Source organism: Gorilla gorilla, chromosome 9, assembly GCF_029281585.2.
Source record: "Gorilla gorilla gorilla isolate KB3781 chromosome 9, NHGRI_mGorGor1-v2.1_pri, whole genome shotgun sequence".
NCBI classification, from domain to species: Eukaryota; Metazoa; Chordata; class Mammalia; order Primates; family Hominidae; genus Gorilla; species Gorilla gorilla.
The window spans coordinates 72,779,394-72,793,414 of NC_073233.2; the positions used below are offsets into that span (position 1 = coordinate 72,779,394).

At 54.6% G+C, this 14,021-nt stretch overlaps 1 protein-coding gene and 1 non-coding gene across 2 annotated transcripts; both read right to left on the reverse strand.

Moving 5' to 3' along the window:
* Positions 1–8,271: 8,271 nt before the first annotated feature.
* On the reverse strand, positions 8,272–13,450 carry LOC129525543 (uncharacterized). The gene is made up of 3 exons (XM_055356467.1): positions 13,220–13,450; positions 12,400–12,636; positions 8,272–9,154 (listed from the first exon to the last, which is right to left on the reverse strand). The coding sequence occupies exons 1-3, from the start codon at positions 13,448–13,450 to the stop codon at positions 9,122–9,124; spliced, it is 501 nt and encodes a 166-aa protein (XP_055212442.1). The 3' UTR covers positions 8,272–9,121.
* Positions 10,943–11,054, reverse strand: MIR192 (microRNA mir-192). The gene has a single exon (NR_106332.1). It is a non-coding gene; the product is annotated as a microRNA mir-192 (primary transcript).
* Positions 13,451–14,021: the final 571 nt, after the last annotated feature.

Genomic DNA, 14,021 nt, shown 5'->3' on the forward strand with positions numbered 1-14,021 from the left:
TTTAGTGCTTTGATTTGATTCTTTTCATCATAGTAAAGCACACAAGCTACTGCCACTTTTTTTTTGTTTTTTTTTTGGTGTTATTCTCAAAAGAAGATACTGAGGCTCCTAGGCAGAGCTGTCACCAGAGGCTGCATGCCAATTGGTGACGAGGAGCCTCCGGCGGGCCCAGTCCAGACTTCCCGGGTCAGCCTTAGAAGCCACAGTGTTTGCCTCCTACTCAGCACTGTTAGGGATCCACCCCGGAGATGCAGTTTCTGGGTTGATCTAGGGAAGGGCCCAGGGCTGAGGATCCTGAATGAAGTAGTTGTTCAGTCGTCTGAATGAGGCTGCTCCAAACTGGCGCCCCGGCAGCATTCTCATCGACGCGCCATGGTTTTCAAATCTCCCCAGAGCCCTGTGTGCTGGGAAAACCCAGCCCTAGAAAACTGAAAACAACAAAATGTTCCTGGGTTATTTATAAACAAAACCCAGACCCTGTCGTTATGTATGGCCACTTGACTTTCTCCAAAGAGCTTAAAGGACTGAAAGAAGGGATCTCTGTCACCCTGGTGAGGCCCACGTGATCAGGAATTAGTTCCCCCAATTTCATGGAGTTGGCACCCAGCTTCCAGGCAGCTTCCTTATCTTGTCATGCCCCACACCGAAAATGTCCTAATTTTTTTTTCTTTTGTGTTTTCTGAGTAGGGCAGTTTGTTTGGTGGGAAAGTTGCATAAAATGTGAATGCACCATTTCACTTTTGGTTTCTCCGCTGTTTCACTTTCTGCCTGTCTGCCTGAGCCCATGGCAGATTGATGGAGGGTTCAAGTATTTTCCTTTTATCTCAGAAACCGTGCCATCCCCCACTCCCAGTGTTTTATTCTTCAGTTAATAAATCCATTCCCTGCAAACCCAGGGCCTTGAGGTACCCCCTAGCTCTCCTCAGAAATGCCCTCATCCAGCAGAAAGGGGTCTCACCTCCCCTCTAAGTGGTCTGCTTGGTCCTGTCATGGCCTGATCTAGGAAAACATCTACAAGGTCCCTAGAGACAACTTAAAAAAAAAAAAAAAAAAAAGGCCAGGTGCAGTAGCTCATGTCTGTAATCCCAGCACTTTGGGAGGCCGATGCAGGCAGATCACCTGAGATCAAGACCACCCTGGCCAATATCACAAAACCCCGTCTCTACTAAAAATACAAAAATTAGCCAGGTATGGTGGCGTGCGCCTGTAATCCCAGCTACTGAGGAGGCTGAGGCAGGAGAATCGCTTGAACCCGTGAGGTGGAGGTTGCAGTGAGCCAAGATCGCACCACTGCATTCTAACCTGGGCAACAGAAGGAGACTCCATCTCAAAAAAAAAAAAAAAAAGAGAGGTGCCTTTTCCGCTTGCGGTGCCGTGCAGTGAGGAGCTCTTATCTGTGCTCTTGGCTGTGCCATCCAAGGGCCAGCTGCAGTCCGTGCAGTCCACTGCAAACATGGCAGTGGCCTCATCAAGGTGAATGGGTGGCCCCTGGAGATGATGGAGCCGAGCGCTGCAATTCAAGCTGCTGGAACTAGTTCTGCCTCTGGGCAAGGAGCAATTTGCTGACATGCACACACATGTTTGTGTGAAGGGTGGTGGTCACGTGACCCAGATTTATGCTATCTGTCAGTCCGTCTCCAAAGCCTTAGTGGCCTATTACCGGAAATAAATGGATGAGGCTTCCAAAAGGACCAGAGGCATCCTCATCCAGCATGACTGGACCCTGTCAGTAGCTGACCCCCGTTGCTGCAAATCCAAAAACGTTGGAGGCCGTGGTACCTATGCTTGCTACCGGAAATCATACCGATAAGCCCATCACAGGGACCAGGATTCACCTATATAATAAACTATGTTTGAGAGTTTTTTTTTTTTTTTTTTGAGACAGAGTCTCACTCTGTGTCACCCAAGCTGGAGTGCAATGGTGCGATCTCAGCTCACTGCAACCTCCACCTCCTGGGTTCAAGTGATTCTCCTGCCTCAGCCTCCCAAGTAGCTGGGATTACAGGCGCCTGCCACCATGCCTGGCTAATTTTTTGTATTTTTAGTAGAGACTACTAAAAATACATGTTGGTCAGGCTGGTCTCGAACCCCTGACCTCAAGTGATACACCCACCTCAGCCTCCCAAAATGCTGGGATTACAGGCATGAGCCACCGTGCCCAGCCGATATTTTTTTTTTAAAGAGTTTTTCTCCAAATATGGCAGAAAAATCAAGCTGAGAAAAACCAAAACACATAGGTTTCTCCCTGGGATGAGGAGTGGTTCATTCTTTCCACTGAAAGAGTTTGCATATCAGCATAGATTTTTGTTCTCACAGTCATGAGATTTGGGCAACAAATCAGTTTTCCCGACACAAGGTGAGGAACTGAGGAGGACTGTTCTTTTGAATGCTGGGTCTCCCACACTGGCAAGAAGAGTGTCCTCTCCACACCATGAGGCCTTTCTCTTGCAGCAGCTGTGGCCCTTGGGTGATGGCTCTGGGGAGATTGCTGGGCCCCAGAGGGCTCTGAAGGCATCTGGCAGCCGGAACATGGCCCAATTTGGAGGTGACCGTGTCAGAATCTTAGCTGCTTTCAAATTCCAGTGAGAAAGAGCCTGAGGCCCGGGATGTCTGGTGACTGCTCGAAGTAGCCCAGACTGAATGAGAATCTGGGCCTTCGGAGTCTTTTTTTTTTTTTTTTTTTTGAGAGGGAGTCTCCCTCTGTTGCCCAGGCTGGAGTGCAGTGGCGTGATCTTGGCTCACTGCAACCTCCACCTCCCGGGTTCAAGTGATTCTCCTGCCTCAGCCTCCCGAGTAGCTGGGACTACCTACAGGCGTGTACCACCATGCCCGTCGGCTAATTTTTTCTATTTTTAGTAGAGATGGGGTTTCACCATGTTAGCCAGGATGGTCTTGATCTCCTGACCTTGTGATCTGCCCGCCTCAGCCTCCCAGAGTGCTGGAATTACAGGTGTGAGCCACCACGCCCGGCCAGGGCCTTCTGAATCTTAACACTGCCCTTTCCACACTCCAGCCACTTGAAGTTGCAAGGACGGGCAGGTGGAAAAGCAGAGAAAGAGGGTTTCAAGAGCCTCTTCCCCAGATGCAGGCTGAAGTGAATCTCTGCCCTGAAGCTCACCAGCCCTTCCTAGCCCCTTTGCTGCTCTGCAGCCTGGGGGACAGGTTTACACATTTATCAGGATGATGTACACATATAACCGCACAGTGCTTTGCAGAGCTGAGACTTATAGGTCTCTGAGCACTTTCAGTAAAAGCTCTAGTTCACCTGCCAGTTTTCTGTGTGTGTGTCTCAGTCCCTGCAGCTTCTGGCCCTGCCTTGCTGGGGCCGATGAGGCTGGGGCTGCCGAGGCTGGGGCTGCCGCTGAGTGCAGGGTGCAGGGTTTACCCTAAACTTATTGGAGGGCCCAGGCCTTTGCCTGACTCCACAGGAAATGGCTTATTATTTGGCACATGAGCAATCGCCTTCTGTGGTGACAACATTAGGGGGTCCCTTGTAGGGTGCTGGGGTCCCCCTTGCCCTACACTAATGAAATGGCGAGTGTAACCCCATTGTCCCCCAGCCTCAGCAGCCTGAGAGTACAAGTGAGGTGCATGGTCTTAGCCTCCCTTGTATGAGTGCAGACTCCTGCCGTGCACACGGCCCCTCTACATTTCCAGGGGGCTCTGAAGTGTGTCTCGTGTGTGCAAGAACGAGCCTGCACAAGTTCTGCTCCAGCTGCCTCTCCCTTGCCTTGGCCTTGCCCTGCAGGCCCCCTGTGGCCCTGAGCCTCATCATGGGCTCACAGGCTGGGGGGCTGGAGGGTAATTCTGTCCCCAACTCTGTGTCACACTCAGCCACCAGGGCACAGAGCCCAGCCCATCTTCAACAAGCCCAGCCCCTCACTCCCACACCTCAGGAGTCAAACATCGTGCCCAAGGCCACCCTCCTGTCCCCTCTGCTGGGCTAACACCTCCCTCCTCCATCCCCCCAAATTAAAGTCTCTTTGTAGGTCAGTTGGGGTGGTACATGGTGGTCCCCCAGCCCGCCTGTCTGCCGACACTCAGTCTCCCTCCCCGTCCTGTGGCCCAGCCGCCACATTCCTCTGACCTGCAGCTGCTTTACTGTGCCCTTAAGTACAGAACATGGTGACGCTCCATCTGCAAGGAGACTGGAGACCAGAACCCTCCCCTGAGGCCCATGTCTGCCCAGGCACCATGCTTGCTCCTAGAGGTACATGTTGGGGTGTCCCCGAGGGCAGGAATATAGTGGGACCCTCTCAGAGGTGGGGTCAGGCCTCCGTCTCCTGCTCACCCAACCTGGTCCCCTACCCCTTGGCTCCATGTCCTGTCCCAGAAACACCTCTCTTGCCCTTTGGTCATCATTAAGCAGAATTTCAGGATGTCTGCAAGATCCCCCACCCCTGGTGTACATATCCAGTGTAATGCTGGGAATGCGGATCTGGTGACTTACTCCATGACACGCGGTGTTAGATGGTGCAGTCCACTGTACAAAGGGAGATAATCCCAGTGGGCCCCCCCCCCGCTCACTGAGCCCTCTGAAAGCAGAGCTGGCTGGGCAGTGGCTTACGCCTGTGATCCCAGCACTTTAGGAGACTGAGGGGGTGGGTCACTTGAGCCCAGGAGTTCAAGACTAGCCTGGGTAACATGGCAAAATCCCATCTCTACCCAAAATACAAAATATTAGCTGGGTGTGGTGGCATGCACCTGTAGTCCTAGCTACTCAGGAGCCTGAGGTGAGAGGATCACCTGAGCCAGGGAGGTTGAGGCTGCTTCGAGCCATGATTGTGCTACTGCACTCCAGCCTGGGGGACACCATGTGGAAAGGAATGTGGGTGACCTCTAGGAGCTGACAGGGGCCCCAGCAGACCACCAGCAAGGAAACGGGGACCTCAGTCCTAAGGATGCAAGGAACCGGATTCTGCCAACAAGAATGAGCTTGGAGACAGATTCCTTCCCCTGCCTCCCGGTGATAGTGCAGCCTGGCTGCCACCTTCCTTCAGCGTCTGACACTCTGAGAACAGAACTCAGTCATGCTGGGCCCAGACTTCCGACCTGCAGAACCAGGAGCTCATAAATGGGGGTGGTTCTAAACCACGAAGTTTGTGGCACTTTGTTGTATAACAGTAGAAGGTAGCTACTGCAATAGATTTGTCTTTTTGTCGATCCACCAGTCCCTTCACAGGCAACACCTGGCAGCCACTAGACATGGGACCAGAGAAGAAAATGGAAGGACCCAAAAGTGACCATGGAGTACCAATCACTGGGATAGATTTCAGAAGGGAATACAGCATCACCTGGAGTACCAATCACTGGGATAGATTTCAGAAGGGAATACAGCATCACCTGGCTACACACACACATACACACACACACCCCACACAGTGATTCTCAGCTGGGTGTGATTTTGCTCCCCCGGGGACATTCTTGGTATGATTATTTTGGGGATTGTTGCTGGCATATACTAGGCAGAGGACAAGGCTGCTGCTGACCATCCTACAACACACAGGGCACTCCCACAGCAGAGAATTACCCTGCCCGAAATGCCAATAGGGCAGAAGCTGAGGCATCCTGATGAGCGCGCGCAAGCACGCACGCACGTGGCTGGCCATTATTGAGAAGCAGTGTAGCATAAAGGCCAAGTGCATGGGCTTTGGAGCGGACTGTTCAGGATCAAATCCTACAGACCGTATGATCTTTAGCAAGGCACTCAAGAGATAACAAAAGCACCTGCCTCCTAGGATGACATGAGTTCATGTGCACAGAGTGCGTAGAACAAGTGAGTCAGCTTACTCAATGATTACAGGAAGTGTCTACGGGGTTATCCCTGCATCGTAGGAACTGGGGCAATTTTTATTTACTTTTCTATGTTGTCCAAATGTATATAATGGATGTACTTGACTTGTTTAATTGGGGGGAAACAGAGAGAAAAAGATGAGGAACACTGTACAAAACAACTGATCTAGACTCTTCAAAAATATCAAGGTCTTGAAAAACAAAGAAAGGCTGAGGATGGTTCTGGATTAAAGAAGACTGAGGAGAGCTGACACCAGATGTGAAGCGTGGTCCCGGCAGACTGGGACAATCAGAGACATTTGAAAGTGGACTGTACGTTAGATAATAGCATTGCATTACTGTCATCAGGCCTGAATTTGGTACTTGTCTTGTGGTTGCGTAAGAAATGTCATTTTTCTTAGGAGATACATGTTGAAATATTTAAGGGTAAAGGGCTAGGACTTATGTAACTTACTCTCCAGTGGTTCAGAAAATATGTGTGTGTGTATGTGTGTATGTGGGTGCCAGACAGAGAGAGAGAGAGAGAAAAGGGAGCAAATATTATTGCAGGCCGGGTATGGTGGCTCACGCCTGTAATCCCAGCACTTTGGGAGGCCGAGGCGGGCAGATCACCTGAGGTCGGGAGTTTGAGAACACCCTGACCAACATGGAGAAACCCCGTCTCTACTAAAAATACAAAAATTAGCCAGGTGTGGTGGTGCATGCCTGTAATCCCAGCTACTCGGGAGGCTGAGGCAGGAGAATCGCTTGAACCTGGGAGGCGGAGGTTGCAGTGAGCGCTATTGCACTCCAGCCTGGGCAATAAGAGAGAAACTCCGTCTCAAAAAAAAAAAAAAAAAAATATATATATATATATATATATGTATGTATATATATATGTATGTATATGTATATATAATTGCAAAGTGTTAACTGTCAATGAATCAAAATAAACGGTATATGGATGTTGTTCGTACTTTTCTTGCAACTTTTCTGAAGCTGTCATCATTGTCAAAAAGAAAAACAGAAAGACGGCCGGGCACGGTGGCTCACGCCTGTAATCTCAGAACTTTGGGAGGCCGAGGTGGGCAGATCCCCTGGGATTAGGAGCTCAAGACCAGCCTGGCCAACATGGTGAAACCCCATCTCTACTAAAATACAAAAATTAGCTGGGCATGGTGCTGGGTGCCTGTAACCCCCGCTACTCGGGAGGCTGAGGCGGGAGAATTGTTTGAACCCGGGAGGCAGAGCTTGCAGTGAGCTGAGATCAAGCCACTGCATTCCTGGGCAACAGAATGAGACTCCGTCTCAAAAAAAAAAAAAAAAAAAAGAAAGAAAAAACAAAATCAAAAAAAGGCCTGTATCCAGCTGTCCTTTATTAGGCACCATGTAGCCTGGTCCAGTGTTAGGTCCACCACTCCATGACCTGACAGCCCCTGCTGGAGAAGCACCCTGCAGTAGAATCTGTGCATTACAATACTCATTATAACCCCAACAGTGCTCATAATAACAGCGCTTATAATAACCCCAAGTGTTCTCTTCACTATACAGCAGTGGACAAGAGTGAAGAAGCTTCGGCTCCATCAACTGCATGAGACTCAGCCAGACACGGCACCGTGATTCCATTTACATTAATAACAAGAAAGCCAGACAAAATGCTCGCAGACTGTTTGGTAAAGTGTACGGGGTAGTAAATCCCAGAGAAAGGAGAGGAAGTGATTACCGTAACACTCAGAACTGTGCTGACCATGGGCGGGGGGGACCTGGAAGGGCATATTTGGGGGCTCTGCAGGTTGTTACATGGGGACTCATTGTGAATTCTATGAATGTACATTATACAGTGATGTTTTATACACACCACAGCGGGAAGAGCCCCACCAGGGCCACCTTGGGTAAGGCAGTGCGCGCCTGGGACCCGCAACTGTGTGTAGGACGCTGGCACCTGGGCTGTGCCCTCGGCCCAGGACAGTGTCCTGGCCAGGCCAGGCGCAGTTCCAGGCGGCCCAGGGAAGGCGAACCCAGGGGCTGCTCCCCCAGGCCTTGGGAGCCGCGCGGTGGGGAGGGTTGGCCCCGCCCCGCTTGGGAGGGGTGCCCGGGGCGCCCCCTAGTGGTGGCCACCGGGGGTAAGCCTTGCAGAAAAGGAAGCTGTCCCCGCCCGCCCCGCGCCTCCGTCCCCTTTCTGCAACCTTGCCCCTGGCATTCCTTCCTCCTCCAGTGCTCACGACCTGTTTCTGGGGTTCACCTCAGCAAACGCCGACCTCACACTCACCTCTCCCAGAGAGGCTTTACTCCTCCCCGCCTGGGCCTTCTCTCTCTGAGGCTGGCGTACAGTCAATCTGCACAACCTCTCAGGGCCTCTGTCAGCGTAGCGTTTCACACACGTGCGGTGTGGACGATGGGACAAAGACAATACTACTGAGGCCTCCCACCGCCAGCTCTGTGCTGACCGCCCCACTGTGTCTAGGCTCCCTCCCTAAGCAACTTTGCTCATGCACAAGGTCAGTCCTTCTGTGTGCATTTATTAAGTGCCTCCTTTGAGTCTGAGGCTACAGGAAAAAAGTCAGTGGCCGCCACTCCTGGAGGCTTTCAGGCTGGTGGGGGAAATAGCCCGGTGTGGGTGATGGGGCATGATGGGGGCGCTAACATCCCAGCCACAGAGCATCCAGGGAGCCAGTGAGTGGGGTAATGGGGGGTGGGGCGGGGGGCCAGGCAGGTGTCCGGGAGGGAGTGACCCTTGGGCAGGTCTTGAGGAGTTCTGAGAGGGGTTGGAGGTGAGACCCAGGCCAGGGAAATGTGCATGGGCCCAGGGCCTGCTGGGTAAAGGACACAGGTCAGTGGGCTCAAGGAGCTGGGGGAGGGTGCTGGATCCGCCTTGCTCATGCGTTGGGACAGGTCTCCAATAGCCCTCGCAGGCCTTTGTGGGATCGCAGTGCTCTGCAGAGGCAGATGCAGGAGGACCCCCAGGGCAGGGTGGCTGCTGACTGCACCCCTTTCACCCTAAGCCAGTGCTCTGAGTCTGAGGCCTGACAGCCCCAAGAGGGTTAGAGTCCAGGGCCCCACCATCCAGCCCATGTATCCTGAACACCTACTATGCTGGTGGGTGGGGGAAGCAGCCAGGGAGGATGAGTAAGTCGTGGACCTTGCCCTCAAGGAGTCTGAAACCAGCACAGGATTAGATAAGCACACAGGGCTCCTTAACTCTGCAGGGAATGAGATAAGGGTGGCGGGAGAGGCCCACGAAGCCGGGGTGTGGGCAGAGAGGGGAGCAGTGCCTGCAGAGTCATGGGATGGTCTGCAGGGAGGGGTTGCTGAGCTGGGCCACGGCAGGGGCCAGTCGGGGCCCAGGGATTCAGAGCAGCCAGGACAGTGTGAGCAGAGCTGCCTGTGGGAAGGGGAGAGAGACAGTGTCTTAGGGGCCAGATGTTTGTTGGCTGCCTACAGTCCCCAGGAGAAGGTCCAACTTGCTCTGTGACTTCAGGAAATGTGCACCCTCTCTGAGCCTGTGTCCTCCTGTCCCAAACAGGTTCATGATGGATGCCAGGAGGACCAGGTCCTGGATGTGTGTGCCCAGCAGACAGAAAGGGCTCAATAGCCAACGCCTGTTATTAAGCAATTTGACATTTATTCCTAGGTCTCTATTTCCCATTTTACAAATTTTATTTTGTAGTACCAGAAACCTTTTTATTCAAATGAAAAATTCTGACAGGGCACAGTGGCTCATGCCTGTAATCCCAGCAGTTTGGGGGGCTGAGGCAGGACTGCTTGAGGCCAGGAATTTGAGACCAGCCTGGGCAACATGGTGAAACCCCATCTCTACGAAAAATACAAAAATTAACCAGGCACGGTGGCACATGCCTGTAGTCACAGCTATTTGGGAGGCTGAGATGGGAGGACTGTGTGAGCCCTGGCAGGTGGAGGCTGCAGCGAGCTGTGATTGTACCACTGCACTCCAGCCTGGGTGACAAAGCGAGCAAGACCCTGTCTCAAAAAAAAAAAAAAGGAAAATTTCCTCAGAACCCCGTTGTATAAGAAACAGGTGGGGCTGGGCGCGGTGGCTCACGCCTATAATCCCAGCACTCTGGGAGGCCGAGGTGGGCAGATTATCTGAGGTCAGGAGTTCGAGACCAGCCTGGCCAACATGGTGAAACCCAGTCTCTACTAAAAACACAAAAATTAGCTGGGCATGGTGGTGCACGCCTGTAATCTCAGCTATTTGGGAGGCTGAGGCAGGAGAATCGCTTGAACCCAGGAGGCAGAGGTTGCAGTGAGCTGAGATCACGCCAGGAGGGGAGGCTTCCTCCTGGGAGGAAGCCTGTTGCATTCCAGCCTGGGCAACAGAGCAAGACTCTTGTCTCAAAACAAACAAACAAACAAACACCACAAAGAAATAGGTGGAAATGAGGCTGTTGTGGGAGGCGGGACAGGGGTGGGGTCAGCTGTCCTGTCCTGGGTTGGCTGCTCTTCCTCTACCAGCAGCCGGGGTCCTGGGCCCTCTTAGGAATCCTAGGGGCTGGAGAAGCTGCTCCACCAACCACAGGGCTGTGCTCCAGGGAGATGAGACTGGCAAAGGAGGGGAGAGTAGGAAGCAGATGGGGAGGCTGGCTCAGGGCCCCATCCTGGGTGGGGGGGCTCTAGCACAAACACTGGGCCTAGAGCACTCAGCCCCCCTTGGCCACACTGCATGTCGGTGGGTGCTTCCTCAGGGTGCAAGACAGAGGCTCAGGATTGGTTCAGCAAACATTTATTGGGCACGCGTCTGGGCTGGGAACTGAGCTCACAGATGGGGAGAGGAGCGAGACACAAGCAGAAACCAGCACCGGGGCTCCGAGAGGGCAGTGCTCTGTGGCAGCACTGTGTGGGGGTGCCCAGGTGGGGACTTACAAGCTTCAAGAAGGCCTTCTGGAGGCAGCAAATGCTTGGACAGAGCTTGAAAGGGTTAGTAAGAGTGAGCCTGGCAAATAAGCTAGGAAGAGTATTGCAGCCCAAGGGAACAGCATGGGCAAAGCATAGAGGTGCCAAAGGGCAGGCAGGGCAGGGGCAGGACTGAAGCTGTTCAGGCTCATCACGGGGAATGAGACAGAGGGAGGTGGGACCATGAGTGCTGCACTGGGGTCGCAGGATCTCTGCTGACTGCTGGACACCCCCGGCCCTCCCCTATCCCTGCAGGTCCTGGTGGCTGGCATTGAGGCGAACATACCTGTGACCTATGGAATTGGCAGCCAGAGGGGAGACGAGAGCACTGGCTGTCAATTCATAGGTCAGAGCCCTGTGCACTCGGTCTCGGCAGCCTGCCGACAGCCCTCCACTACCCGCCACCATCTGGCCTGGGAGCGTCGCCACGGTAGTCCTGGCTGGTCTGCTGGCCAGCACCTGCCTCTCCTTCTTCGTGGGTACCGGCCCTCGCCCCAGATAACAGCAGCCCCACTGGAACCAGTGGGCACTTCCACATGGAGTTGCTGTTACAGGGGGCGGGAGCCAATTGGAGGCCGGGGCCCTGCCTGGCGTCCACCTTCGGCAGGGCTCTGTAGAGTGTCCCATGCCCGCTCACCTGGGCGCCCCAGTCTTTGTGGCCCCAGGTCCATGGTCTTTTCACCGAGGCTTCTTATCATCCGGGGCCCACACCTGGCGCCCCGTGTGCTGCCAGCACTCCTTCCTGGGCAAAGTCCAGGCTCAACCCCAAATCGGCCTCATAAAGCCGGGAGCGGCTCCGATTTACAACTCCTGGGCAGCCTTTGCCCGCTCTGATGACCCCACGCCCTCTGTCCCCAAGTTATTTTGTTTCCTTGTTTCTTTCCCAACCAGAGCTGGGCCTCAGTTTCAGGTTTGGCCACTGTCACCTCTGCCCTTTGCCCACCCTCCCTGCTGCAGCCATGGGGCAGAGGGACAGCAAGGGACAGCTGGCACTTGTCAGTCCCCAGGGACCTCCCAGTGCCTGATTTCACGAGGATGGCCCTGTATGGGAAGCTGAAGATGAGACTGAGAAGAAGTATGGGGGGCTGTGTGGGGGAGGGCACAGAAAGAGGGATAGTGAGGCAGAGGGGCTGAGAGAGGAAGAGAAGAGTAAGGCCGAGGATGGCGGTGCACACCTGGCATCCCAGCACTTTGGGAGACCAAGGCGGGAGGATCTCTTGAGCCCAGGAGTGCAAGACCAGCCTGGGCAACACAGTGAGACCCCATCTCTACAAAAAATAAAAAATTAGCCTGGTGTGGTGATGCATGCCTGTGGTCCTAGCTACTCAAGAGGCTGAGGGTGGGGATCACTTGAGCCTGGGAGGTCGAGGCTCCAGTGAGCTGGGATTGTGCCACTGCACTCCAGCCTCAGTGACAAAGAAAGACCCTGTCTCAAATAAAAATAAGAGGAGCAGGTAGAGAACTAGAAAGGAACAGAGAAAACAAACAGGGACAGTGGATGACGAGGTGTAGGAAGGGGGACGACAGGGAACTGGAAAAGATGTAGATACACAAACCTGCCGCAGAACGTGAGGAACAGGCTGTGAGCAGTGGCTCGCCTGGAAGGACGCTTAGGACCTCAGTGGCCGGAAGACAGCAGGGGCCTGGGAGCTGGGTGACCTTGAGCAAGTAGCGTAACCTCTCTGAACCACTGTCCATATGTCAATCAGGACTTACGAGGCCACCCTGCATGCTGGGCTGGCCTGGTGGGAAGCATCCACCCTGGGACCCTTGGGTCTCTCTCCGCTGTGGGGAGAGGAAGCAGCTGCTGGCCAGGGTCCCTGAGTGAGCCCAGGGCTCTGTGAGGCAGAGCTTCCTCTTGCAAAGCGTGTTCTCGTCCCTCCCAGACAGGTTCCGGTGACAGGTGCCAGTCCTGCAGAGACCCAGCAGGCATTTTGGGAGACTCCAAAGCTTCTGGAGAGAAAGGGGAGCTTTTAGAGTAGACTTGGGCCCTGCCCCCTTTGCCAGTGGTGGATACAGGCCTAGAGAGACAGAGGGGGCCGCCCAAGGTCACAGAGCAGGGCCCCAGGGCCTGTGCTGCCCCAACAACCTTCCCAAAGTGGCATCCCCCCTCTCAGGATGCAGTCAGGGTGGGATGGGGGATCCCTGGGCTGGAATCCTTCTGCCTGGGGGGACAGACCTGCGAAGGAAGACACAGTAGCTGGTGGCTGGCCCTCCACTCAGCCTAGCGGCCCTTCCCACAGAGGCCTGGGCGAGACCAGCCTCCTGCAGCGTGGTGTCCAAGTGCCCTGGCCTGGCAGAGGCAGCGCCCGATCAGGAATCCTGGCTCCACAGCTCTGAGCGCTGATGCTAAGGCCCCCTTATCCCACAGTGGAAACCAAGGCACAGAGAGGAAGGGGCTCGTCCTGGCCACCCCATGGCTGTCCAGGTCCCTTTCTTCCTCAGGATTGGCCACCCTTCAGAGAGGTGCCTGGGTTCAGGAGCCTCCTAGGACAGGGAGTGCAGCAGGGGTCCTACCACTCAGGAAGCCTCTTACCTGAGTGCCGGGCTGGCCTTCGGGGCACAAGGAGGAAGTGGGGACACCCTGGGCCCAGGGCCTTTTGAGCCGTTGACCCAGCCCCTGGTGGTGGTTAATGATTATCCCACCACCGTCAATACTGATCACAAGTGCGGTTCGAAGGGCAGGAAGCCCTGGACTGTGCCCGGGCAGGGTGGGGCGGGTCCAGGAAGCATCAGGCTGGGCCCCATCTGCCTCTCCGGGTGGCATCAGCACCGAGTCTCCACAGCCCTGTCTCCTCCAGGGCCTCGCCGTCCTGATCTCTTACCAGCCCACTGCCCCAGGTGTCCGTGGGCAGCCAGGACCCCAGGGTCCCTCAGGACAAAGCTTCTGCTCTGTTCCCAGTACCCAGATCTCCCCCACTCAGAAGGGGCCACAGAGCAGGGCTGGGGGACCTTTGCTAACCCCAGAGGCCTGCAGAACCTAGCAAGGTGAGGGTCCCCTGATTCCCAACCTGAGCCTTGGTTTCCCCATGGACCCACCCACCTCTGTGCAGCGCCACTGGGAAGCAGGGCAGGGAGGAGCACGATGGGAGCAGCTCACAAGAAACAAGATGTGTGGGGGCCAATGGGCGCTCCCTGGTCCTGTGTAAAGCTTTGTGCAGTGAGGGTTGGGATTCCGGCTGCAGCGCTGCTCCAGCACCCCTCCCCCCTCCAAGTGCTGGAGCTGGGACCCCAGAGCAGAGTGGAAACCAAGGGGCCGAGGCCTGGGCCACCCCAAAAGCCCCCACTAGGGATGGTGAGAGCAACATCTAGAATGCCTCGGGCTCAGCCTTCCCCGA

Excerpts from the sequence above, each read along its gene's own strand:
- LOC129525543 (XM_055356467.1), bottom strand. The coding sequence starts at position 13,450 with ATGCCACCCGGAGAGGCAGATGGGGCCCAGCCTGATGCTTCCTGGACC. Across the intron at positions 12,637-13,219 it reads AAGGCCAGCCCGGCACTCAG|AAGCTTTGGAGTCTCCCAAA; the intron begins GTAAGAGGCTTC and ends CTTTCTCTCCAG. Across the intron at positions 9,155-12,399 it reads CCAGCATGCAGGGTGGCCTC|GCAGCTCTGCTCACACTGTC; the intron begins GTAAGTCCTGAT and ends CCCTTCCCACAG.